Source organism: Apteryx mantelli, chromosome 13 (assembly GCF_036417845.1).
Source record: "Apteryx mantelli isolate bAptMan1 chromosome 13, bAptMan1.hap1, whole genome shotgun sequence".
NCBI classification, from domain to species: Eukaryota; Metazoa; Chordata; class Aves; order Apterygiformes; family Apterygidae; genus Apteryx; species Apteryx mantelli.
Window position 1 is genome coordinate 1962058 of NC_089990.1, and position 24240 is coordinate 1986297.

At 46.4% G+C, this 24240-nt stretch overlaps 2 protein-coding genes across 2 annotated transcripts in view; both read left to right on the forward strand.

The window, feature by feature from the left end:
- The window catches only part of EDA (ectodysplasin A), a 108645-nt gene extending 93362 nt beyond the window's left edge, over positions 1–15283 (forward strand). The window contains exons 4-8 of the mRNA XM_067304173.1: positions 2847–3026; positions 5020–5054; positions 5477–5528; positions 8585–8715; positions 10800–15283. Coding sequence (XP_067160274.1) covers positions 2847–3026; positions 5020–5054; positions 5477–5528; positions 8585–8715; positions 10800–11051 — 650 coding nt within the window. The 3' untranslated portion in view covers positions 11052–15283. The remainder of the gene's footprint in view (positions 1–2846; positions 3027–5019; positions 5055–5476; positions 5529–8584; positions 8716–10799) is intronic.
- A 4897-nt stretch (positions 15284–20180) lies between these two features.
- LOC106484142 (transforming growth factor beta activator LRRC32-like) lies at positions 20181–23878 on the forward strand. Its single transcript, XM_013942280.2, has 2 exons — positions 20181–20300; positions 21733–23878. The coding sequence occupies exons 1-2, from the start codon at positions 20181–20183 to the stop codon at positions 23716–23718; spliced, it is 2106 nt and encodes a 701-aa protein (XP_013797734.2). The 3' UTR covers positions 23719–23878.
- Positions 23879–24240: the final 362 nt, after the last annotated feature.

Genomic DNA, 24240 nt, shown 5'->3' on the forward strand with positions numbered 1-24240 from the left:
ATGAGATATGGCAACTCTACACAAGAGCATTGTTTGCTGTGCAAGAGCCGCAGATACTATCTGCTTAACCAGAAGGATCGACTTTCTGTTTTGGTTCGTTGTTGAATGCTTAATGCTCTCAAGAGCTGGGTTTCGAGAGGCTATGTCAGCCTGTTCCCATTTCTCGGCTTCTTTCCGTGTGCGACACGCATGAACTGATGCAGGCACACAGCTACGTAATGAAGTGCTTGTTCTCGTGGGCAAGGACTTCTTGGATGCCCTGTGTTTTGCCCAAGAAAGTGACTCTTACAGAAGTTTAGAGAGAGAAAAGGAGAGACAGAAGTATCTCATTCCCCACATAACCTACTAAAAACGTCCAAAGAGTCTTACTTAGCTTCCAAGTGCAGTATTTGTTATATGCAATAACTTAGCAGTGGATGGTCTCCTTTGTTTGTTAGTAGATGAATCATGAGCTTCGTACTTACCATGTAACTATTTTTTGCCTTGTGACTTTAACAAGCAAGATTCCAGTAACACAGAAAAGTAATTGAAGTTACTTGAAGGAGTCGGAATGCATAGAAAATAAGTGTCCCTGTGCAGCTTCAGAATTATGTGCAGTTGTTTTACTGCTAAAATAGCAGCTAATTTAGTAGCAGAACAGATCTCTGAGACAGACTAGTTAAAACAGCTGTAATGTGTATCCCTCTTGGGAAGTAAAGCAAGGAGACACAGCAGCAGGATCCCGACTTAATACATATGATCCTTCATTAGGGTAATCTAGATTGAAGGGGTAATGAATGAAAAGAATTTAGTAAATACGCTTTAGGGGAAATAGGTAAGGATGTTAATTCAAGGTGATAATTTCCAAAGCATGTCATTATCCTAAGGAAGAGGAGAGTTGCTGGATTGGAAGGAGATTGGCTTGTTGCCAGCTCAGATTTGAAGGCACATATCCACTAATCTGGATGGAAACACTGCTGTTAACAATTTGTCCCCTTAAGTCTTTTGCCCCATTTTTGTAGGATGCCAGTATTACTTTAATATTAAACTTTAATCACCTGTACTTGCTTTAAAATAGTTTTCTGCTTTAAAAAAGTACAGGATAGAGTTCTGTTTTCTTTAGGCCTAGAAATAAAGAGCAGGCACTGAGATTAATTGTATGCAGTTGACTGACTCTCAGTTCTATGCCCATTGCTCCAAGAAGTTGAGGGACTAACATCTCTTTCAGCTGCAGGCAAAATACAAGCTTTTTCATCATCTGATGAAAGAAAAAGAAACTGAATGCTTGATCAGTCAGCTTGGGGAGGGACGGTGTGGCACGCTAACTAAAAGGGCGCAGTTGTCCCCAGGGGGACTTCGGTGTGCCCTTGTTAACGGCCAGGGGCCATGGTGCCTCCAGTGGAGAGCTGGGTCCTTCCAGTTCTGTGCTGACTAACATAGGTGCTTTTGTAGTTCTATTTCACGACAACGATGCAAATTTAGTAGAGAAGCAAGTACATAAATGTGCTTAGAAACCATTCCAGTAGTCTTTATCTCATATCTTAACTGCTGCTGTTGTCTGAAAAAGCTGTTTAAGTCTGTCCTACGGCTGCCTTTGCTTCAGCAATTGATGAAATGATTTTGCTGTTTATAAAGCTCTTCGGCATAAGAGCTGTTACAAAGTAGTATTTTAAAAACTACATTAAATGAACATAATTCCTATCAAGGATCTAGAAAATGAAAAAATCGCAGGTTAGGCTTTCCCTGCAGATCTCACTTCAGCCCTTTGTGTATATGCCCTCTAGGAATCTTTACTTACGTGGTTGCACTGTTTGTTTTTCCTGGGACCCATCCCTCTTCAGCGTTTTCATCCTCGTGATTGAATTAGTAGTCCTTCCCCTATCCCTCTATCCAAAGCCCCAAATGAATATTTAATTTTTTGAAGGCACTGTTTACTGTAGTCTCTAAATGCTTCACGAATGTTAACAAATGCATCCTCCTCGCAACGTAAAAACGTGCTACTTTGCCTGTCTTTGCCTTAACGGTTGGGAAGCCTGGGGGGGACGTGTTACGTAGCACGCACAAGTTCGGGCACCCGGTTTGCCAGCTGGGCTGCGTCAGCCCTCGCAGGGCTGGCGAGGGAAGGGAGGGCCGCTGGGAACAGGAGCTGAACTTAAGCTCTGAACTGCCCTCTGGAGGAATCTCTCTCCCTCAGACTCGGAGATCAAATGATACGTTATCACGTCATTAAAGATTATATAATAGTCCATACGCATACAGCTGGTTGATCAGATTACAACTGTTTTCCATCATAAAATTGAGAAATTACAGAGCGTTTAATCTTGACTTTTACTATTTCGACTTGCATTGCATTGTGGTTTGTAATTCTTCAAATGAACTATTTTAACTTTATCACAGCAAATCTTCTCAGAATATTTTGCTTCGAAAACTCATTTGATTTGTTGACCGCCTCTTAAGAATTCTGCCTTTCAGAAGGCTGTAGCTTCAAACGCGGAGCAACCAACTCCCAGCCCAGTACAAAGAGCAGGATTTCCAGGCAAGCACTGTGGTTAATCTCTAGGGCAGAAGTTTGTGGTCCCTGTTTGTGGGCTCCACAGCAGGTGACTCCGCTCCGCAAAGATGGTCTTGTAGAGCGCATGTTCCTTGTTTAAATATAGTTTTATGTGCCAGAAGGAACCTACAGGAAGGCAGCCTGCTTCCATTTTGCCAACAACATTGTCTTCGTGTCTTTGAGCCTTGGTGGCCCCCCACAGTTCAGCTGGTTGGTGGCTCTTCCTCTTTGTGCCTTCTCAGTGCTTTCTTTTAGGTAAAAGACAGTGCCATGCTCGATATGCAGAGAAGCTAATATTTGACCTTGTATTTTTCAGGTAAAAAGGCTGGTCCTCCAGGGCCCAATGGTCCCCAGGGGCCACCAGGCCCTCCTGGGCCCCAGGGCCCCCCCGGGATTCCTGGGATCCCCGGGATCCCCGGCACAACCGTAATGGGACCGCCCGGCCCTCCTGGCCCACCGGGCCCTCAGGGACCGCCTGGACTGCAGGGCCCTTCAGGTAACGCTTTTGTTTCCCTTCTCTCTGGGCAGAGCCTTCATAAGCCATGGTGATGTGGCAAGTACCACAGTGGCACTGTTGCTGTAAAAAAAAATATATATATATATGTATATATATATATATATATATATATAAAAAAATAAAAAATCAAAAAATATATAAATATATATACATCTTATATATTTTATATATATAATAAAAAAGCCCTCCCATCTGTGACAGTGGCACAGTCTGAAGCAAACTTGGTGTCCAAATGCGATGCGGGATCCCCAGGCAGGGCTTAATGTTACTGTTCTTGAACATCATGGGGGGAAAAGCAAATAAGGTGAGAAGGGTTTAAAACCCGTCTTGCCACGACAGCTCAGCTAGATGGACTGAAGACAGGCTACGTCTGGTGCAGCCGGCTCCTGGTCACTGGCACGACTGGGATCCCAAGATGTTCAGTGTAAGGTTTGGTGCAGCGTGCGAAGCAGTGACCGTCCGACGAGGATGGACATGACGAAGCGATGTAGCTGGCCTGGTTTGCTGCCGCCCTTCCTCTGCGGTGTGCGAGGGGAGCGGGAGGTTGTTTAACCTCCCCACAGGTAGCGGTTCCCCGGGGAGCGCGTAGGAGGGAATTGCAGAGGCCGCCGGCACAAAGTCGCCCAGACTGGCTGCGGGAGCCCAGGCTCCTGGCTGCCTCTCTCGCTTATCAGTTACTTTTGTCCCTCTTAGAAAGGAAGAACAGTTTAGTGGTTAAAGCGCAAGACTCCAAATCTTGGTATTGTTTCTAGTAATAAATTTTCTTTCTCTGTGTGCCACTGAAACGTATGGTTTTCTGAGTCCCTGAGATGTGTACACTGCTTTTCAGCATTACAGGGAAGCAGAAGCTTTGTGACTATCCATCTGAAAACGTAAAAATACATAAGCATTCAAATACAGATCCTGAGAAGGAGCAGAAAAGAGCTTCAGAGCCTTAGTTACTGTTCAGCTTCATATGAGCCTGGATTTCACCAGTATTGAAATCTTCAAATGCCTGATTTCTGTGTAGGAACACGGCCTGCAAGCTGTCTCGCCTTTGTAATGGTTGGGTGTTTGCTTTAGTTCCTTTTAAGCTAACACAAACCCTAGTTCTCCAGGATCAGGAAAGTTACTGCTTAACGCAAGCGTTAAATGATCTCAGGAATCGCATTGAACAAATCAGTTTGCCTCCCATACAAGTCAGGAAAATATGTTTTTCTCCTGCAGTTCCTGTTTTCAGTTTTCTTTGTGTTTCTTGTATCTGCACCATATTGTTTCTGCATGGAATCATGTGTCCATTATTGTATAAAAATCCCTGAATTTAACAACTCTTGAAAATACAGACTAATGGAAGTTAACATTAATGTTGTTTGTTTAATGTATGTATATTTTAACAATCCAGTATTGAAAATACTTCTTCAGAGATATCAGGGCTATTACCCTTCAGCTTGCGTGGCTCTTAAAAGAATCCTTGATTGACTTTCAGTTTATGTCTCAGAAATTGCCAAAGCACAGGCCAGGAGCAGCATGAGGTCCTCAGCACTCCAGAGTGCTGCCCACGAGCTTCTCTTCGTTAACAGAGATTTGGCACTCAGAGAAAAGAGATTTCAGCATGTAGCTTGAATGCAATGAATGACCTGAGTTACTGCAGAGTGAAACTTGTAATCTTTGCAGCCAAGAGTCTTATTACCACTGCTGATCAGGAAAAGAGTTGTTTCAGTTTTTCCTTCTCATGGGAACTGATGGAATAAAGTTGGGGCATTTTGATTATGTTAGACAGAAATGCAGATTAATAGGAAAAAGTCAATGAAACTTTTTCTTATTTATTTACTTTCTAACATTAAGCTGTGCATTATACAGCTATTATTATCCTCCTTTCCTGTTAAAATGGCTCTTTAATGTTTATTAGTGGTAAGAGGAGGTTTATGCATAGGGGTATTTACTGCAGCTCTTTCAAGCTTCATCTTCAATTATGTGAAATTGCATTTTGCAGGTGCCACAGACAAGGCAGGCTCCAGAGACATCCAGGTTGGTTGATCTTCTTTCAAGGGAAAATGTCAGCTTTGAGGCTGTCTGGATTTTTGTGAAAGTTACCAGTTATGTTTGCTAAGGTGTATCTGATGGCATAGCACCGAAAAAAAACCCTCCTGTATGTGCTAAACCATAGCTGCACAAAATGATTGGCTGAGCTCACCTTTCTCATTGCTCAGATGAAAGCAGTGCTCATCTGGCATGGCGTTCTCATCTCTTTTCTGGTGCTTAAACACTATGTTGTCATTGACCATTGTCAGCTGCTCTGATCTCCTTTTTTTGTTTACCAAAAGCAGTACTGATTTCAGAGTACTATCATGCTTATGTACTGGTTGCCAATTCTGTGGAACGATGTCAAGTTACAGTAAAATGATGCAGTGTTTCTGGCTAATTTTAAATCCCTGTAATTTTATTTGCAGCCAGCTGTGGTTCATCTTCAAGGCCAAGGCTCAGCAATTCAAGTAAAGAATGGTAAGGATCTCATGATATTGATTGTTACTGTGAAGAGTCCATCCTGCTCCCTTTATTTCGTAGTTTGGATTTAAGCCGCCCATCCTGTAACACTGATCACTAGTTATCTTTGTGGCCTGCTGTTGGCCTCACCCTGTGCTAGTTCGACTCTCTGTTGCCCAACCACCCTCAGACCAGTCTTCTGTTCATCATCCATCCCCTTTTCTCCTATGCTCATATTTATCTCCCAGTTTTTCTCTACTCTGTGCATCTCCCAGTAATTCTGTCCCATTCTGTCTCAGCTTCTCCTTAACTTCCAGATACATTGTCTGCCTCCTCAAACCTGTTATATCATCAATTTTCATCAGCCCCTTGACTCATAAGCCTTCTTTCACAATCTGTTTTCTTCTATTTTAAGCCTTCAGTGTATCCTTTTCCTGTCTCAGCCCCATTAGCCTGTGTTATTCTCCATTTTTCCCAATAATTTATTTTAGGGAAAAGCACAGCTGTAGTGTGAACTGAGAGGAAACACAGATGCACAGCCACTAGCTCCTCCTGCGTTACACTGCTGCAAGTGTGTGCACCGTGCAGCTTCCATGGCCCCTTGTGCATCCCAGTCCTCAATCAACATCTCTAATCCAGCCTTTAAGCTCAAGTCCTCTCAAGCCATTTCATGTCCACAAGCTGTTCTTTGCTCTCCTCCTTCCTCTCCAAATCCCTATCTGATTTCTGTTTAAATTCCTGTTCTTCTTGCCAACAGCTGGGTCTCATTCATTAGCTGCTGCCTTTCGGCTCATGGTGTCTCACTGTGCCTGTGAGAAGCTAGTTTCGTTATCCCCTGCCTGGACCCAGGCTGAGTCATCGGTGCTCCTGCTCTCTTCTCTGGGAAGCGCTTCAGCGCGCTCGTTCCCAGGAAAGGGCCAGGGGCAGCAGTAGTACAGATACCCCAGTTTCATACCTAGAAGGCTGCAGCCCGTGACCAGCAGGAGAGTTGGTGAGACAGGACCAGGGTTGCAGGACCTTTATCCACTAACTTCTGCTTGTACGTGGTGCAATGAGGATGGGCCAAAACTCCTACTCATAGACTGTTTATCTTTTTCACCAGACTTGAGCTTTGGGAGCTGAAATTTCTCATGATTAGGAAAGTATGCTTCAAGCTGAATTTCTTTACTATAATGGTAGGGGGAAGCTCTCCAAAACAAAAAGGAAATCAGCTGTTTTTACAAAAAATACTAGGGAAAAAATACTCTTTTACCTACGTTCAAAGAGTAATTATCCCAGTATTAATGGGAACCTTCTATGTTTAAAGAGCGTACACTACTCTCCAAGAGTGGGAACTACCCTGTAACTGTCCTTCCCTGCTGCTTGGGAACAATCTGCTGCAGTGAGCCTGACTTTCTTGGGCTCTAAAAAATTAATGTTGTCCAGCTGACAATGAGCCTGGCTGGTTTGCAAAGGGGGGCAGGTAGCAAAGGAGCAGCTGAAGACCAGGAGAAAAAGAGTTGCATTTGATAAAACAAGACACCTACAGAACGCCTCTTGTGATCAGCTCATATCAAAGTGCGTCTCCTCTGCTCTTTGGCCTATATAGAGAATAAAAGTCTATTAATATCATCGGTTATTCCATTGGCTCCAATGAAAGGGATCTGGGTGTTGGATCTACAAATCCCTAACCTCATTGAGGACTCCAGTATGGATTAATGTGGTGTGATATGATGCAGTTTCATACTTTGTTGCTATTTTGGTTATTTTTTAACCAAGGAAATGTAATGACAAAGCATTTGTTAAAATAACACTAGTTACAAAGTCAAAAATGTAGAAATCAAGGAATACCAAAATTAAAATTGATTGTGTAACCCTAAATTGACCTCCATGCGCATATGAGTCCTGAGAGTGTGTTTTATTCCATAGTTGCACACAATTTTTTTTGTAATACCACTGTCTCTTTTGCTGCAAGGACTAGCCTTCTTATAGGCATGACCTAGGGCTTAAAATGGGGGTCAGGGCTGTATCATAGCATTACTGTTGAGAACATCCTCCTGCTCAGCAGCAGTGAGAAGGGGGCAGACAGATTTGCCACATACAGTCCCATTCCCATTAGGACAAGAGTAACCTTTCTCATCCTAGCCTTGCTGTGGTCCTCAAGAAAGTATCTGATGATGTAGTCTTCAGCACGCCATCTGCTTAACTTCTGTTTTGTTTAGCGTAGAAGGTGGGTAGAGAAGTGTGAAGGGAGAAGTGAAAAGTATGGAAGTTAGAGGAAGAGGAGTTGATCTATATCAGTTGAGGATCTTTCTTGGAGAATTGGATTCTGGTCCTCTCTCTGCTGCAGAGTTTCTTCCATGGTAGAGGGAAGTTGCCAATAACGAAGCTCTTACAAGGGCCACGAATGATACCATCTTCAGAAGGCACCTGGGGACTGATTTGCAAAAGTGCTGTTATAATCATAGCTGCAGTAAGTCATTTGTGATTTGTGGCTGAACATAAAAAAATAGTCTGAAAATTAGACCTGAGCACCTCAGATGACTTAAGAAAGCTTAGCAAATCCCGTAGAGTTTTGACATTGATTTCCATGTGCCTTAGTTTCTGTGCTGTGGAGCAGGGGATGATACCGCTTACTCTGACGGGACCATCCTGTCATGCCTGTAAAACACCCAGGTATGATAATAAGATCAGCTTAGTGTCAGGAAGAGACGAGGTCGTCTGTATCTGATGCTTGGGCTGAAGATAGCATGGTACAGAAAGCCATATGCAGAATTTCTAGGATGAGAAGAACTACTCTTACTGAGGCTAGGTAGAGATACAAATTGCTTCTCCTGCGCCCTGAGCAAAATGGATGTTGTGTTCAAACAGCAGGAAGTGATCATGTGACTAGAGCTAGTGTCACAGAAAGGAGTCAAAAATAAGGCATCGTCAGTCTTTAATTCTGGGATTTTCTTACTACTGAGTTACATGACTATTCAGCTCTAGTCTTTATCAGCCATTGTATATGAAACATTGCAATGTAACTGTATTTCTGTGCTCCTGCGCTTTTCATTCTGACGGGTACTGAGTGACTGCCATTTTCTCATACTGAGATCTTTCAGGTGGAGTCCTCAATGACTGGTCTCGCATCACTATGAACCCCAAGGTGTTTAAGCTGCATGCCCGCAGTGGGGAGCTGGAGGTACTGGTGGACGGCACATACTTCATCTATAGTCAGGTAGAAGTGAGTACGGTCCTAGGCCTAACTCCTATTCTTGTGTTCCAATGGAAGCCTTGCATGAACCACGAGAGGGCTCCAGACAACTAGCAAATGCCAAGAACTTGTATGTACTTTTAACCACTTCGTGCTCTAGGAAATGTGTGTCAGAGGAAGACGTTAGAGTTTTGAAGCGCAAGGTCGCACGTTTCACCATGATACCAGCTGCAAGAGATTAGTCACTGAAACACATGCACAGACACAGAACCAAATTCCATATGCCATCAGTGTCTTTTTTCTCCTCCATATTGTCTCTGCAGTCACTCACCAGCAAATCTAAACCGTATTGCAATTCAGTGCTGAACAAGAGTCCCAGCAGGAAGCTAGGCTCTGTGCTTTAGAAAAGATGTAAAACCAAAACCCTGACAACTTGTGGTCACTAGGAACCCATGTCACTCTTTATAACTGTAGGACTCTTAGCCCAGGTGGCTTGGCCAAGTTCCTGCCCAGGTAATTCCATTCTGCCTCCACCTTCTTTCTGTAGCTTCAGATTGACACGATGCTCCAGCAACCTCCTTGTGTAGCAGGATGGCTCAGCAACTGCAGTAGACAGTACCAACAACAGATATACAGACCTGCTTATGTACAAAGTACTAAATAAAGTAACATTTTATTTTATTATGATTTAGTAGACAGCTAATTAAGACATCATTTCCTCTCCCCATTCAAATAAAATGTAGGGGATAGGCTGTCATTTAATGCAGTGCTCCCAGTTTCCTGTAAATCTCTGAACAGAGTTTCTGAGCTACCTGGAAAATAAGGTGGCTGCAGAGCTACTAAGCTCTACCCAGTCCTTCCAGAGCGCGCAGGGTGTGCAGTCACCTGTGGACAGAAATGTCATCTAGATTCGGGGACAGATTTTAGCACTTCTGCAGCTGACAAGAGGGTTCCCTTGTGACAGCTGCAATTAAGCAACTACCACCTTGCTCCAGGCTTACAATATTATCTCCTGCTCATGATTTACCTATATTCAGTTAACAGCCCCATTGGGACTGTACCAAGTCAGAAAAAACAGGCTGTGGATGCCAGGTTAATCAGAGGCTCTTCCATAGAACTGTTTATGTGTCTAGTTTGAATGGAGACAGGAAAAATAACTCTACATGGGCTGAAGGTAAATTATTTCCCTAAGCGCGTAGTGCTAATTGCTGACCACAACATTGTGTCTCTGAAGCCTTTGTCGTTTGTAGTCCATCAAGGAAAATGGAGAATCAGTCTTGTTTAGCTTCTGTGGTCACAGACTATAGACTAAGAACTAGCAGATGCATCCAAAATGACTAGTTTTTTTCTGTCAGGAAAAAGCAGAACCCTGAGACTTTGTGCAGTCTTTCTCATACGTCTTGCAGTTCTTCAGAATCAGTGTGTGGGAGATGGTTAAGTAATTGTATCTGTATTGGAATCATGAGGACTTAGCCACTAGAGCTAACCAAGTGTTAAATTCAGTACAAATATTGTAAGATCACTTGCCTGCCAAGCTGTGGGGGTTGGGAGAGTGTCTTGCCTGTAGTAGCTTATGCCTTTGAAAGCACCTCAAGTACAATTACAAAGAAGGCAGCTCCCAGTACATCTTAGGGCATTTTTGATGTCAACACTAAAGGAGGCCTATGGGACCCCGAAAGCAGGATTTGGAAGGTAAGTGAAAGAGGACTTGAGTTAAAATTATTTGTTTGTTTGTTGGATGAAAAGCTGTTTGTAGTAGATAGGTTTGTTTACAGGTTTTTGTAGCTAGGTTTTCATATTAACATTTTATTGTGCAGCGGATTTGTAATATTTTCTATAATAAACAGGGTTTATGTGAGGATTCATAGCTCATCCTTAGAGATACCTGGAATCACGGACACTCACATGTTTCTATTAGTATGAAGTGGAATACAAAGTTTTGCTGTGTGTGGTTGGCTTGAGGCTCCTTCTGCTTCAAATGAATAGAGGTTAGAGGGGCCAAGGAGGTTACCATTAGCTCAGGAAGCAGATATATGCACTGAAAGGAATGTGGAATTGTTCCTGGTGCACAAATACACTCCCTAATATCCTTTCTTCTTCCTGCTTCACATCAGGTATACTACATAAACTTCACAGATTTTGCCAGCTATGAGGTGGTGGTGGATGAAAAACCCTTTCTGCAATGCACTCGGAGTATTGAGACCGGCAAGACCAACTTCAATACCTGCTATACAGCTGGGGTCTGCCTCCTCAAAGCCAGGCAGAAGATTGCTGTGAAAATGGTCCATGCTGACATCTCCATCAACATGAGCAAGCACACAACTTTCTTTGGGGCCATACGCCTAGGAGATGCACCAGCATCCTAGATGAACTTGGCATGTCCAAGGATACTCACAGAACTGCACAGTGCTGCTGTTCATAAGCGTATCAGTATTTCAGGGGGTTCTATAATCCGGCCATAAAGAAAACTGATCCAGAGCTATTTATTCCTATATGTGAATACAGGAAGCACAATGTCTTCTGTGACTTGCATGGAGACTTGGATCAAAAAGCTAGCTGAAAAAGCGTTGTGAGGAAAAAAAGGCTGTTGAGTCTGCCTTGTCTCAGTATTTCAAGTATTACTGCACTGATATTCTGCTCTGTGATCTTCACATGAGGCTTGTTGAGAATGATGTGGGTCTCTGCTTTTATGTTGCACTAGCAAGAGCGTCCCAGGCAGTAGCAGGAGAAGACAGAACAACTTTGACAGAAGTCTGTCTAGGCACTCCTGCTTCTGCACACTAATGAAAGCAAGAAATGGGGTTTCTGTTTTTCTGCCTTCTCAGTTCTAACTGGAATGGCAATGTAGTGGGAAAGGAGGTGAATAGGTCAGACAGTGGTGTTTACATTCATCCTCAGGAGTGTGAGAGAAGAAGGCGAAGTGCCTCTATCTAGAGCTTAGAAGCAGGCTGCAAAAGCAGAAAGTTTGAGAGGAAAATGCATATGTAATAGAACAGGCTTAGCACATATGAAACTGCCTCTACATTCCATAAATTAAGACATTCCAAAGATAATGACAATTACAGTTCCAGAGCCTCTGCTACTTTCAGTTCCTGCCATTACCCCAGAGGTGTACCTTGCCCTAACAGGGGCTGCCTTAAAGTACTGCTGCTGTTACAGCAATTTGTGTTTTGTTTTTTGTCTTTTTAATTAATGTTTTGCAAAGCAGAACACATTTCTACAGGCTTCACAGAGCCACGTAGAGCAGACACAAGTACTTGTGAAAACACTCTTAAGAAGTTTGTCATCTTTAAGAATAAAATATTCAAACAGGAATTTTCTTTCTGTTTTAATAGCAACTGTCCTGCTTTTAGATGTGGTCTTTATCCCCCCCCCCTTCTTTTTTAGCACTCTTCTATCTAAAATGCTCTAATAAGTGGTGATGGAGTCTCTAGCAAAGCTTTGTATTTAAAAAGTCTGGTCCAGCATGAAGTCACCACTTTTTCTTTTCTCTGAGCCCTGCTGAGTCTAGTCATAACTCCGTTTCTGGTGACTAATAGAATAGCTGCAACGCTATTGTTTCTTTTGGCTTCTAGAGCAACTCTCTCCCATAACCTCCCCTCAACTGGTGAGATCTAAAGCTATAAGATGGGCTTGAGCGGAGGAAGAGGCTGAAACACTAATTGCTCTTTTGTGTCGTGCCTTGGTTTGCGTTTGATTTTTTTTTTTTTTTTTTTAAACTGGATTTCTTTTTAGAGTGTATTTTTTGAACTAAAGAAGGTAGTGAAATTTCAGCCGGTAGAGCAAATGTGAATAGCTGAATTGGGAACAAGTCCTGAACTGACATCTTGGTCATAACCTTCATCTCTGCCAGTAGAGGTGGCTCAGCAGTGATCACCTGTAGGGACAGGAGAGCGAACCCCGTCAGTGCCGTGCTTGGCGGCTGATCTGAGCACGGACGAGTTCACCCTGGCTGAAGCTTTCTTGGCTGCATTGCTGTTCCCCATCCATAGCTAGGGATCTCACTTGCCAAGTATTGCAGTTATTGGGAGATAAATATTTCTTGGGGGCACCCGGCTTTGGCTTCAGCCTTGCTATTCACAGGAGGCGTGCAGTTTATAAAATAACTGCATGAAAAATTGCCTGCTATTTCTTTTTCAACATGTTCTCCTCCTTTCTAGCCTTAACATGTTGGACTAGCAAGAGCCTTAGGGGCACTTAACTAGTCTTTGTGGTTTATTTCCTTTAAAATGGATTACGAAGGACATGTTCCTCTGACAAGAATGAATCAGGGCAGCTGTGTACAGTGAGAACATGAACCAAATCATTAACAGAATTGCTTTAGAATAGTCTGAACAGCAATACTTAGGGGCAAGCATAAATAATGAAATGACCTGTGAGAGCACGATGGAGGTAGCTTGCATTCTTTGTCCCCCACTCATAGGATCTGTGGTTCGCTTCTGAATATGACTGTGAGCAGGAGTAGGCAAAGGGAGAATCCCTTGTTTCTCTAGAAACCCCATGCAGCTCGGTCAAGTTCCCTCTCTGGCATGTGCATGGGACAGCGTGAGGGACAGCAGAGGGAAGTGATCCCTGCCTCCCTCCTCGCGAGGAGTGGGAGGTGTTCAGTTTGTGAATGTGCTTTTCCCAGTGTTTGCATTATACCAAAGGGTGAGCTCAGTACAGGCTGAGCTCCTCAGCACAGGGTCGGAGGCTAGAGAATACTTAACTCCGGGTGGCCTTCATATCTGAGAGCCATGTTCATCACTGGTGTGAGCGAGTGGATCACCGGCCCCGTAGCAACTGTGGGGAGTCTTTTATACTTGAAACCCTTTAGCCTCTCTAGCAACAAGTTCTCATTAATGAAGTATTACAGTGTAAGTTACTTAGGCTATAGAACAGCTTCTGTAGGATCCTTCTCTGTGCCACTATCTTTGGAGCCTCTATGGTTCTCCTTAACTGGAGCAGAAAAGGCCTGGAAGCAGCTCACAGGAGCAGGAAGATGCTTATGGAAGATTTTAACAAACTCCACCAAGAACAGGACCTTGCTCCAGTCTTTCCCTCTGGTGTCTTTTAATTTTGATGTATATCAGTTTCTAGTCTGGTTGACAAGAAGTGCTTCACTTATAGACAAATGTCTGCATATCAGAGACGCTGACACAGGCCTCTGGTCCATAAAAACAGTCGCTGTTGTCTTCTTATGTGCCAGCCTTTCCTCTCCGGTGGTACTTGCTAGCTCCGCTCTTACCTATGTGCCTTAGGTCTGCTGCTCAACTTTTGGCTGGATTCCAGTTGCAGAAATGTAGCAAGCAGCTAATCGGTGTAGAATATATCATTTTAAACCCTTCTCCCTCCCAAGATTCTCTATACAGACACAATTTATAGGGAAGCCAGCTCTGCTATGACGTTCAGGGCACCTGAGGGATAGATGCTAGAAAGCATCTTCAGTAGATGCTTTTAGGTCACGGCTCCCTGCCCACAAATAACTGCCCTTTGCTTCTCTCCAGTGACTTTCTTATACAGGTGAGCACAATGCCAGCGGTAGTTTTGCTGCTGCCCACTGTGCCAGGTCATCTTCGGCCTTGGGATCTTCCTTCCCCAGGATAAGCAGCGTTAGCTGCTTAGAAAGGGGCACGCCAAGCTGTGTTTAGAAAGAAATGAGCAAGCTGCGTTAGTGGGTTCATTTCTCTCCCAGCTGGGAGCAGCAGCCCCTCTTCCTGGTAATTTTCCTTTGCTCTTTTTCTTTTCTTTTGGAAGAAGTGGAGCGCAGAGAATTACTGTGAAGGCAGTCAGAAACTTTCTTGTACTTGCTGGTTCTTCCCACTAAATGACTTCAAGGTGATTGTGCACCTACCCTGAATTCCACCTTTGCTGCCCCACGCAGTCCTGGTGCAGGCTTCTGGAGAAAAGGGAAGTTGCTTTGTATTTTACAGCCTAAAAAGGGTGTGGGGATAAATTTACATCTGGAAGGTGTTCTCAGGTATGCATCTTTCAAGTCCCTGTGAAATCCAGTCGTGTTGCAAGTAGTTCTTTTGTTTCATGCATTCAATCCTGCATATGTACAGAGACTCACCCCCACCTCAAAACAAGCAGCTTTCTTTTCCGAAAGTGTTGATTCAGAGCTCAGGAACACAAAGGCTGTTCAAAGGAAGCCCCTTTCGTTCCCCCTCTGTGAGCTGAACCTCAGCCTGTGGCGTGGCTGAAGTCATCTTTTGGGTTGGTTGCTTGATTTTGATTTCTCTGCTTGATAAGCTTTTCTGGCGCACAGACCGTACATTCTTCCCCGTTCAAGTGCAGTTATGTTTTGCTGCTGCGTCCATTTACAAGTCTGGCCCACACACACCCATGCAATGTTTGTATTCATCATTTCCAGGTTTAGGAGAAAGCCTTTCCTCAGACTCCCTAGCAAAAATGGGAGAGGAGTTGTGGGAAAAAATACAACAACTCCAAGCCTGTTACTCTGTTTGAACTGCACAGTGATACACTGCTGCTGTTTTGTGCTTCGACATCTTTATTCAAGACACTATCTGTATATAAAATATACATAATGTATATAAATTAGGATGTAAGTTTATGTAAATTGTCAATATTTTCTTTGCAAATAAAGCTTTTTTCCTGATCTCTCAGTGTTCTTCAATGTTCAGCGCTGTGACTAAAGGAACCTCAGTCAGGTAGGTGGCAGGCGAAACGCGCTCTTCCCGGGAGCTGTGCGGAAGGATGCTGCTGTCCCTTCCGCTCCCCATGTTGGCCGTTGCCCTCCCTGGGGAGGGAGCAGGGCACTCTGCACGCCCAAAATGTTGTCCAAAGTGAGAGGGAGACATGGCCTGGGATGAAATGGACAAAACAAGGACGGGGATTAATGAACTAGCTCTTCAGAAAATCCCCTGCTTTCTCAAACAGAGCTGTTCTCTCTGCAGGAGTGTTTCTTGAACTGCAGAATGCGCTTTTGGTGCTTGTCCTTTCCCTGCCGTCGTGCCAGGCCCTTGCTCCTGCAGGAGGGAAGCTGCTCCGGTTCCAGCTCTCCCAACCGTTCGTTCTCTCTCCAGCGCCACAGGCCGCTGAGGCGCGCTTGCCTCCAAGGCTCTTCGTCCTGAGAGCGTCCAAAGGTAATCTGCGTCCCCTAGAGCCACTACACGTTTCCGAAAACAGAGGAGACTTACCTTATTACTAATAGTCTTGACTCTCTCCTCCATGAAGGAGCTTAGGCTCCCTGGTTTGTCTTGCTTTCTGATCTGTGATGGCACAAGCTCCAGAACTGATGGGCTGCTAGGGAAAAGCTCCAGGTCGCTGGTTGAATGGTACCTGAACTGGGCCGACCGCACGTGGCGGTGACCAAGGAGAAGAGGAAGCCTCCCAAATTTCTGAGGAAGCAGAAGGCGGAGGAGAAAACAAAAGGCACTTTGCTTTCCTTTTCTGCTTCTGGCAGAAGTTTTATTCTAGTGCCAGCATTGCTTAGGGAGAGTGTCGTCTTACATCTTTAGTCCAGATCACGTGGACATCTCAGTAGTGCTGAGACCTCAGATATTGTTGATATTTTTTTTCACTCCTCATTATGGAAGTCTTTCTTAAACGCTGCAAAATTCAGTCTAGCACTTTCCATGCTGCTGACATATAGGTTTTGTTCCAGCCTAAGTCTAGGTTTGGGCAAAATCTGTTGTACACCATTGATGCCGTTGTTGGCCTGTTGATCATGGAGTGAGTATTAGGTATGTGATGACTGAGGGGACTGTCACTTGGAGGAAATGGATCCTAGAGATATAAACAGTACCTCGGCCGAGGAGCCGTCTGGCACTTCCTCCTCCAGCCAAACAAACAGTTGCAGGAATTTCTGTGGAAAGTCTGTACAACTACAGCAAATTCTTATGTGCTTTTGTGATATGACGCAGCTGAAAAGCAAGGCATCTCCACCTTTCTAGGAGTTTTTAGTATATCTCTCCTGTGGCCTCCTCACCTGATTCAAGAGGCACTAGTCCAATATTCAGCCTCAGAATTGTTCAGTATTGGACTTTCAATTCTGTGTTGCTCTTTGCAGTCAGGAGAGAGTTACAGAAAACAGCATTTCTGTCACCATACTTACTGGGAAAGATACATAGGTTTGATGTAACTAGATAACCAGATACCCTTCTGCCTCCTTAATTCCCAGGGTGGGAGCATGTGTCTGTTACGCTGCGGTACAGCTGTGACTTCATGTAACCATCCAAGTCTCTTCTCCTGAAAAGGAAAAAGTTATAAACTGTTTGGTTGCTGAAAAACAATTAATCTCTAAAGAGGACCTGCTCTGATGACAGCTTGTGACTTTGCAGCTAGATGGTCAGAGCAGGCGGCGCTGTTAGACAGATGCAGGCCCTCAGAACTGATCCAAATTTGCCTCTCTTGGGCCTCCAGCTTTTATTGTGCTAGGAGGGATGGCGCTCTGGAGAAACTGAAAGGTGTAGTCTGGTCCCCGGGGCTCTCCCTGGCTGCGAGAGGGGCTTGAAGGCAATAGCCATTTCCGGACTCATTTTAACAAGAAAACTAACAAATCTGAGGTGTAAGCAGGTCCCCTCATGAAGTCACTCTCTGCCAGCCTGAAGATCGTTTTAGTGAAATGTCAGGAAGTCTGGACTCCCTTCCCTTCTCTGTCAGTGGTGTGGATCAGGGCGTTGCGTGTTGTCAGGTGCTGCTGCTTTGTCTGACTTTGTACGGAGCCTCTGTACTGCGGCTCGTTTCCTCGCCTCCTTTGGAGACCTCTCACAGGAAACCTCTGGGGGAACGTAAGCATCTCTAAAAGAGCGCTCTCAAGAGATGTTTTTATAAAACATTTTCTTCTAAAAAGTAGAGATCTGGAAGCCAGAAGTGGCAAGAAACAGGAAAAATCTGTATCTTCAAGACACCTAGTGGCGGGTGTCTGTCCTCTCCCTGTCCCAGGGGTCATTACGCAGCTGGTGTTTTCACAGGATATGTGTATCCTTTCCAAAAGCACCACCTCCATATTTCATACTCCACTTCTTGCAGGAGCAAATCACTTCCCACTGCATGCTGTGCAGCTTGCTCTGTCTTCAGCACAGTCCACGAAATGCCTCTTGGTGTTTGCAGAGCGCCTTGAGTTGCTCTGTCCCCACCCGGATCGCACTCTGCCAGGCCCTGAGGCTTCTGGAAAGTCTCTTGCTCTTCCAGAGAGCAAAGCAGATGTGCACTGGCAAAGGGAGTTCACGGGCTTGGGATGCAAACGCCCAGGGATTCTCCACAGAAGTCCCTGAACTTGATTTTGATCAGGGACTTTCGGCTGATTTCATCTGCCATGCCTGCTATGAAGACCCATGCCCAGCAATTAGAAGTGCATGGAGGAGAGGGCCGGCGTTCCCCATCACGCCCTGGGATGTCAAAGGTCGGGGTTTGGTCAGCGCGCCGGTCATGGGCCGGGCAGTTGCACTTCTGGGCCAAAGCGACTGAATTACATAGTTCCTCTCCCTTGCCTCCTTCTGCTTTCTCTGCTCCTCATTGGGTTGCTGATGATAGAGGAGGGATGTTGGACATTAAGGTTCATCCAGAGGTCGGTGTTTCCCTGGACAGAGGCTTCATGATTTTACATCTGTACAGATGTGATATCCTCAGATTGCCTCTGAAAACAATAAAGGTTTGTTCTCTAATAGCTGCCTTTGGCCCGGGCTGTTAACAGACCCCCACTGACCTAGTGAGGCTGATCGGATCCACTGTCTTTAATGGAGTATGCAGAGGTTGGATTTAAAACATTGTCACTAATGTCCTGGCCTTGAGAGTGGAACCTGAATGTGTGTATCAGCCAAAACCACTGTGTCTAGCTGTTGACATTTGTCTCTCTCGAGGCTGAACTGCATCCCAGAAGCAACCAGTTGATCCCCGCCATGTGAACTGTCAGAAGGGCTAGGTGCAGAACCAGGCTGCTTCATCTTCCGGGAGCGCCGGGAGCGGTTCTGCCAGACCCTTTTAGGAATAAAGCAACATTGAATCATGTGAAACAACTGCAAAATATGTTCTTGAGCAAACTGTGCAGCAGTCCAGACGTGCTCCTTTGGAAGGAAAGGGAATCAGCCACATGGAGCCAAAGAAAACAAAGTCCATTTTGCAAAATGCCCTGTGAACTGTCCCATGAGCTGGCCGGACTCGGCCGCAGCCGCACATTCCTGGGGTGCATGTCACTGCTAGGTGGCACAGAGACCGGGAAAATATGACAGCAAAAAAATTTCCATTTCAGCAGTATGCAGCACTGGGAGCCCAGATACAACCTGGAGCTGCAGTAGGAAAAGCCCCATCTTGTTTCGGCCCCCACGATGAGTAGGTGACACAGCAACCATCTTCCAGGCCTGAAGGAGACGCTGAGAATAAAAGAAGCAGTTGCAGCACACCAAACCCCTGCAGAGGAGGAGTGGGAAGGCGGCTCCAACACCTGCTCGTTTGCCTGCTGCGGACCAGGGAGCAGCTAATGGTACCTGGGGGAACGTCTGGGACGAGGCACCTGCTTGGTGACTGCTGCTGCATGAGCGCGCGATGTGCCGGTCTGCCGATGGCTGCTGGGCAGCAGAAGTGCCTGCTCCCTGCGCGCTGGGCCAGCGGCAGAGCCAGAGCTGCAGGCCACGTGCCGCTTGGCAGGGCCGTGCGGGTGGGTCAGGCCGTGGTCCCACCTTTGGTATGTTTGCTCTTGCCTGGGCACGGGTGCCGTGCTGCCGCCTGTGGAGGCCAGGGGATGTGTTCATCCGCTCTGATCCACAGAGAGGTTTCTGCTGCAGGCAAGGGCATTGCAGGGATGTGCTGCGTGGGTGAGTCATCCCTGGGAGCTGGGCGGTAAAACCCTGGGAGCGTTTGTTCCCCAGAGGAAGGGCAGGTGTCGCGGGAGAATTCCCCTCCAGCTGGGCAGCGGCAGTGCGGGGAGCGGGGAATTTGCTCTCCCTTGGAGAGCTGCTGCCCCGCTTTCGGTGCTGAGCTCACCTGCAGGCTCCAGATGCTCCGGGAGTCCCAGGGTGTTCCCCTGGCGGCCCGGCTGCCCCGGGCCGTGAGTTTGGCTCCTGCGCTCAGGCTGGCCAGAGAGCCATCACCTGCTTCTTTTGGGATCCTCACCGCTGACCTGCGAGAGCCGGCTTGGGATACAGCGCACGGACACTTGGCCCAAAGCCCTGGCATAGGGCAGAGGAAACCTGAGTAAGAGCAGTTCCAAGCAGGGAAACTCCTGCAAAAGCTCCTTGATTTCTCAGGTACCAGCTCTCCTTCCTGGGATTTTATTTCCTTGATAGTTTCAGTTGATCACCTGAGTCCCTGTGCAGCACTGCCTCCTCCCCCTATCTAGTGGTTTCTCTTTCCCTTCCTTGTGGCTTTGCGTACTGTTTTTCCCCTCTGTAGGCTTATGTCTTTCTTTTCCCACTTCCGTAGCTACGAACACCCACATGCATTATCTCCTTCCCCCATCCCATGCTGAAGCCTATTTATATAAAGCCCTTCTCCTGCGGAGCTTACAAGAGAGCACTGGAGGAGTGGGAAGGGGCTGCTTGCTCCCAGAGCCCGACATGCTTTTCTTTGAACACCGGCTCACTGAACGAGGATGTTTGCTGCTCTGGCTGCTCCCATCTATTCTCAAAGCCCAGTCTAGTGGGGAAGTGAGGCCCAAGCCTCTACCATGCCAGCAGGTAAGGCTGATTACCAAGGATCCTTTGGGATTTAATAGCCAGAGTATTCCCCACCGGGTCTGTGAACATCCCTCAGTGCAGCGCAGAGAGGACACAGGTTTAAAATGAGAGGGTGAAACTCTTCTTCCATAGCTCTAATATCATTTCAGCCTCCATCTCTTTAACTTTCCCTTTCTTTCCACCTTCGTACTCCTCTTCACCCTCCTCTCCTTAAGCCGTTCTCCTGCTTGACTGTAGCCTGCCCTCCTGGCCTTTCCCGGCGCCCCACTGCTCGCGTGTCACTGCTGGGCTGGTGTCATCTCTCAGCAGTCCCTGCCACGGGGGCATCATCTCAAGATGTTCACTCAGAAGCAGGATGGAGAGCAGGTTTCCATGTGCGCCTCCAGGCAGCAGCTGCAGATGCGAGTGAGGCAGGAGCCTGGTTGTGCAATGGCACTTCTGAATCTCCTGCTGGTTTCTGTCTCCCCCCACCAAGCTGATCCCCTGGGGTGCCCTCCTATGGAAACCAGTCTGGAGGGAGCAGGAAAGTGCAGCCCACCAGAACGGTGCCCTTCTCTGCCCAGATGGGAAGGGATGCTCCTGGAATAGTCCTTGGGCTCTCCCAGTCGAAGAGCCTTATGTCTTTCCTTAGTGCCCTTCAAAGGCTGGGCTCACCCCAGCCAGACTGCTAGGTGAAGGGCAGCTTTTTCAGTGCTTGCAGCACTTTTGCCCATCGTGCTTGCTGGGCAACATGTGAGGATAGTCTGTGGGGTCAGAGATTGAGGTTTCTCCTTGTGGCATCAGAAGCAGCAGAGCAGATTCATCCAGAGGTTTCCCTCCCGCTCTGTGCTCTGCTAGAACGCACATTTCCCTGAGGGCTGAGGCTCTCAGATGGAACAAGCATTGGTGCAATTTAATGGCACAAGCAGTTGGATAACATTTTGTGGATCCCATTTGAGTTTGTACCCATCTGCAGTCTGGGGAGTGTGGGTCACTAAAACGGTACCTGTGCCCAGCCATGAGTGACACAGCCTGGATCATTTGTCAGGAGCTGCTGTTCTCTGCCTGTCACTGGCCTTGTTCCAGTGGCAGACAGAGGAGCAAGGCCGAGGCATGTGAGCCATGCTGCTGGCTCAGATGACACTGTATCGTAGAGCAGTGCAAACCAGTGAACTGCATCTTCCACAAAAAGAAACCACAGAAGCTAGTTTCCCCTTTACCTCTGAAGCAGAGTCTTGGAAAGCTCACCTTAATCCTGTGGACAAGCTTCTTGTCTCCTGAAGACTGTCTTTAGATGGACTGGCCCCATCCTGTCCTGGGCTTAGAAATTGGGAGTGGTACTCATTTCTACAGTTTCACATTTCTCATGCACATCTTGAACAGCAGCTCACTGGCTGGAAGTCTGGTTTGTACACCTTCTCTCATGCTGATGGCTTTTCCTGTTTCTCTGTAGAGCCCCACGAAGGTGTCATGCAAAGGTGTTGGCCTGCGCAAGTTTCCAAAGGAGCTTGGCCAAGGAGTTAAGTACCTTGAACTCTCCAACAACTTCATCCAAAACCTGTCAGACAGCTGCATGCCTTGGTTTGGGCAGCTTGAATACCTGGACATATGCTTCAACCAGCTGGAGGCTGTGTCTGAAATGACCCTGGCTCAGCTACCCCATCTTCACTCTCTCCTCCTGGGATCAAACCACCTTGATCGCAATTACCTCACTAATGGGAAGGCCTTTAGGTTGCTCAGGAGTATAGAGGTCCTGGATCTGTCAGCAAATAATTTGGAGAGTCACATGGCAGGCTGGTACTTCAGCAATCTCACCACACTGAAGAAGCTGGATCTGTCTGGGAACAAGATGACAAGGCTGCCGGCAGGTATCTTCTGGAGTACGCCACAGCTGAGTGAGCTCAACCTCAGCAACAACTATATCATGGAAATAGAGGAGGGAGCTTTTGAGGCTCTGAGAGACCTGAAGGTGCTGAACTTAGCTTTGAATTCCCTCCACTGTATTGCTGGCTTCGCTCTCACACAGCTGCGAGTTTTAAATCTCAGCCACAATGCCCTGGAGCTCTTTGTCTCAGAGGAGGGAGAAGAGCACTACCTCCTTCAAGTGCTAGACTTGAGTCATAACAGACTTCTCTATTTTCCAGAGCTCCCCAAAGCACATTACCTCACACACTTAAACCTCTCCAACAATGCTATTATGTCACTGGTCCCAAGTTCACACCATCCAGCAGAATTTGTACTGCAGTATGATGAGATGGCAAGGCTTAACAAGTCCTTGAATGCTGTGGCTAGTCTGACCCATGTAGCTGACTTAGATCTCAGCAATAACCAGCTGCATCAGTTTCCATTTACTTTCTTTCACAGTCTGAGCGCTCTGCACAATCTCAATGTGGCTATGAATTGTCTCCAGAAGGTAACCAAGGAGTCACTTACAGGTGACACAGAAAGCGACGACTCACTTGTGTCTCAGGAGCATGCGCTTCTGTCTGTGCGCTCACTGGATCTCCATGGCAATTTTATTCACTTGTTGCCACATTGGTTTTTTGATTTTCTGCCTCATTTGGAAACGATCAATCTTGGTTCCAACAGCCTCCAACCTTGTGAGAGCCAGGAAACTAATAAAGGAGAGGTTTCAGGAGGGGGCTCTCGTATGCCAGCCCCAGGAGGTACCTGCACTGCATTTTATAACATACCTAGCTTGAAGCATCTGAGTCTTTGTAAGAATAACATTACAAGGCTGTATCCTTACATGTTCAACCGAACTCCTTTGATCTCATTAGATCTGTCTGAGAACAAGGATTTGTTCATGCCCAAAGAAGCTCTGGAGGGGCTGGAGTTTTCCTTGCAGAAACTCTCTCTGAGAGGAAACCAGATGCATGATGGTCAGACAGAATTCCCCTGTCTGGACACACTGAAAGTTTTGGACCTATCAGGCAATAATTTGAGCCTTCTTCCTGCAGGCCTTTTCTGCTCCCCGCTGGAAAGCCTGGACATTCGCAGTAACAACCTGATGACCTTTGAAAAGCTGGCTCTTGCGGGCTGGTCCCACAGCCTCAAGCACATGTCTGTTGCTGGAAACCCATTTAACTGTTGTGCGCTGGCCTGGCTGGATATGCTGCAGGCGACCAGCGTGAGTGTGCTGGACCTGAATGAAACGCTCTGCTCCTACCAAGATAAGACAAAGAACTTCTCGGTCAAGATAATCAGCAGTCCTCGGTGGCTTTGTCCACATCCCGAAGGAAATAGCTCTCTGGCTGTGCTGGTGGTAGTGATTAGCCTCTTGTTTCTCAGCTATGGGGCCTGCTGCCTTCTGAAAAAAGGACAGAAGTTGCCTGGGTGTTTGGGTTTCAGAAGCAATAGGGTGGATGTCATGCCGTACCATCCAGAAAGAGAAAAGACAGCTGAGGCAAGGCCAGCAGACAGCATTACAAAAGTTTAGCCCGGTGCTGGGGAGGAGGAACTGTAGCCATTGGTCAGAACTCTAACTATTATTAATAATTTGGCAAGGGATGCCAAGGACAGCAAGAAAGAAGGGCTTCTTTAAATACATCGGTAACAAAAGGAAGATTAGGGAAAATGTGGGCCCGCTACTGAATGGGGGAGAGGCCCTGATGGCGAAGGATACAGAGAAGGCAGAGATACTGAATGCCTTCTTTGCTTCAGTCTTTACTGCTAAGACCAGTCCTCAGGAACCCCAGACCCTGGAGACCAGGGAGAAAGTCTGGAGAAAGGAAGACTTTCCCTTGGTGGAGGAGGATTGGGTTAGAGATCATTTAGGCAAACTTGACATCCACAAGTCCATGGGCCTTGATGGGATGTACCCATGAGTGCTGAGGGAGCTGGCGGACATCATTGCTAGGCCACTCTCCATCATCTTTGAAAGCACATGGAGAACAGGAGAGGTGCCTGAGGACTGGAAGAAAGCAAATGTCACACCAGTCTTCAGAAAGGGCAAGGAGGA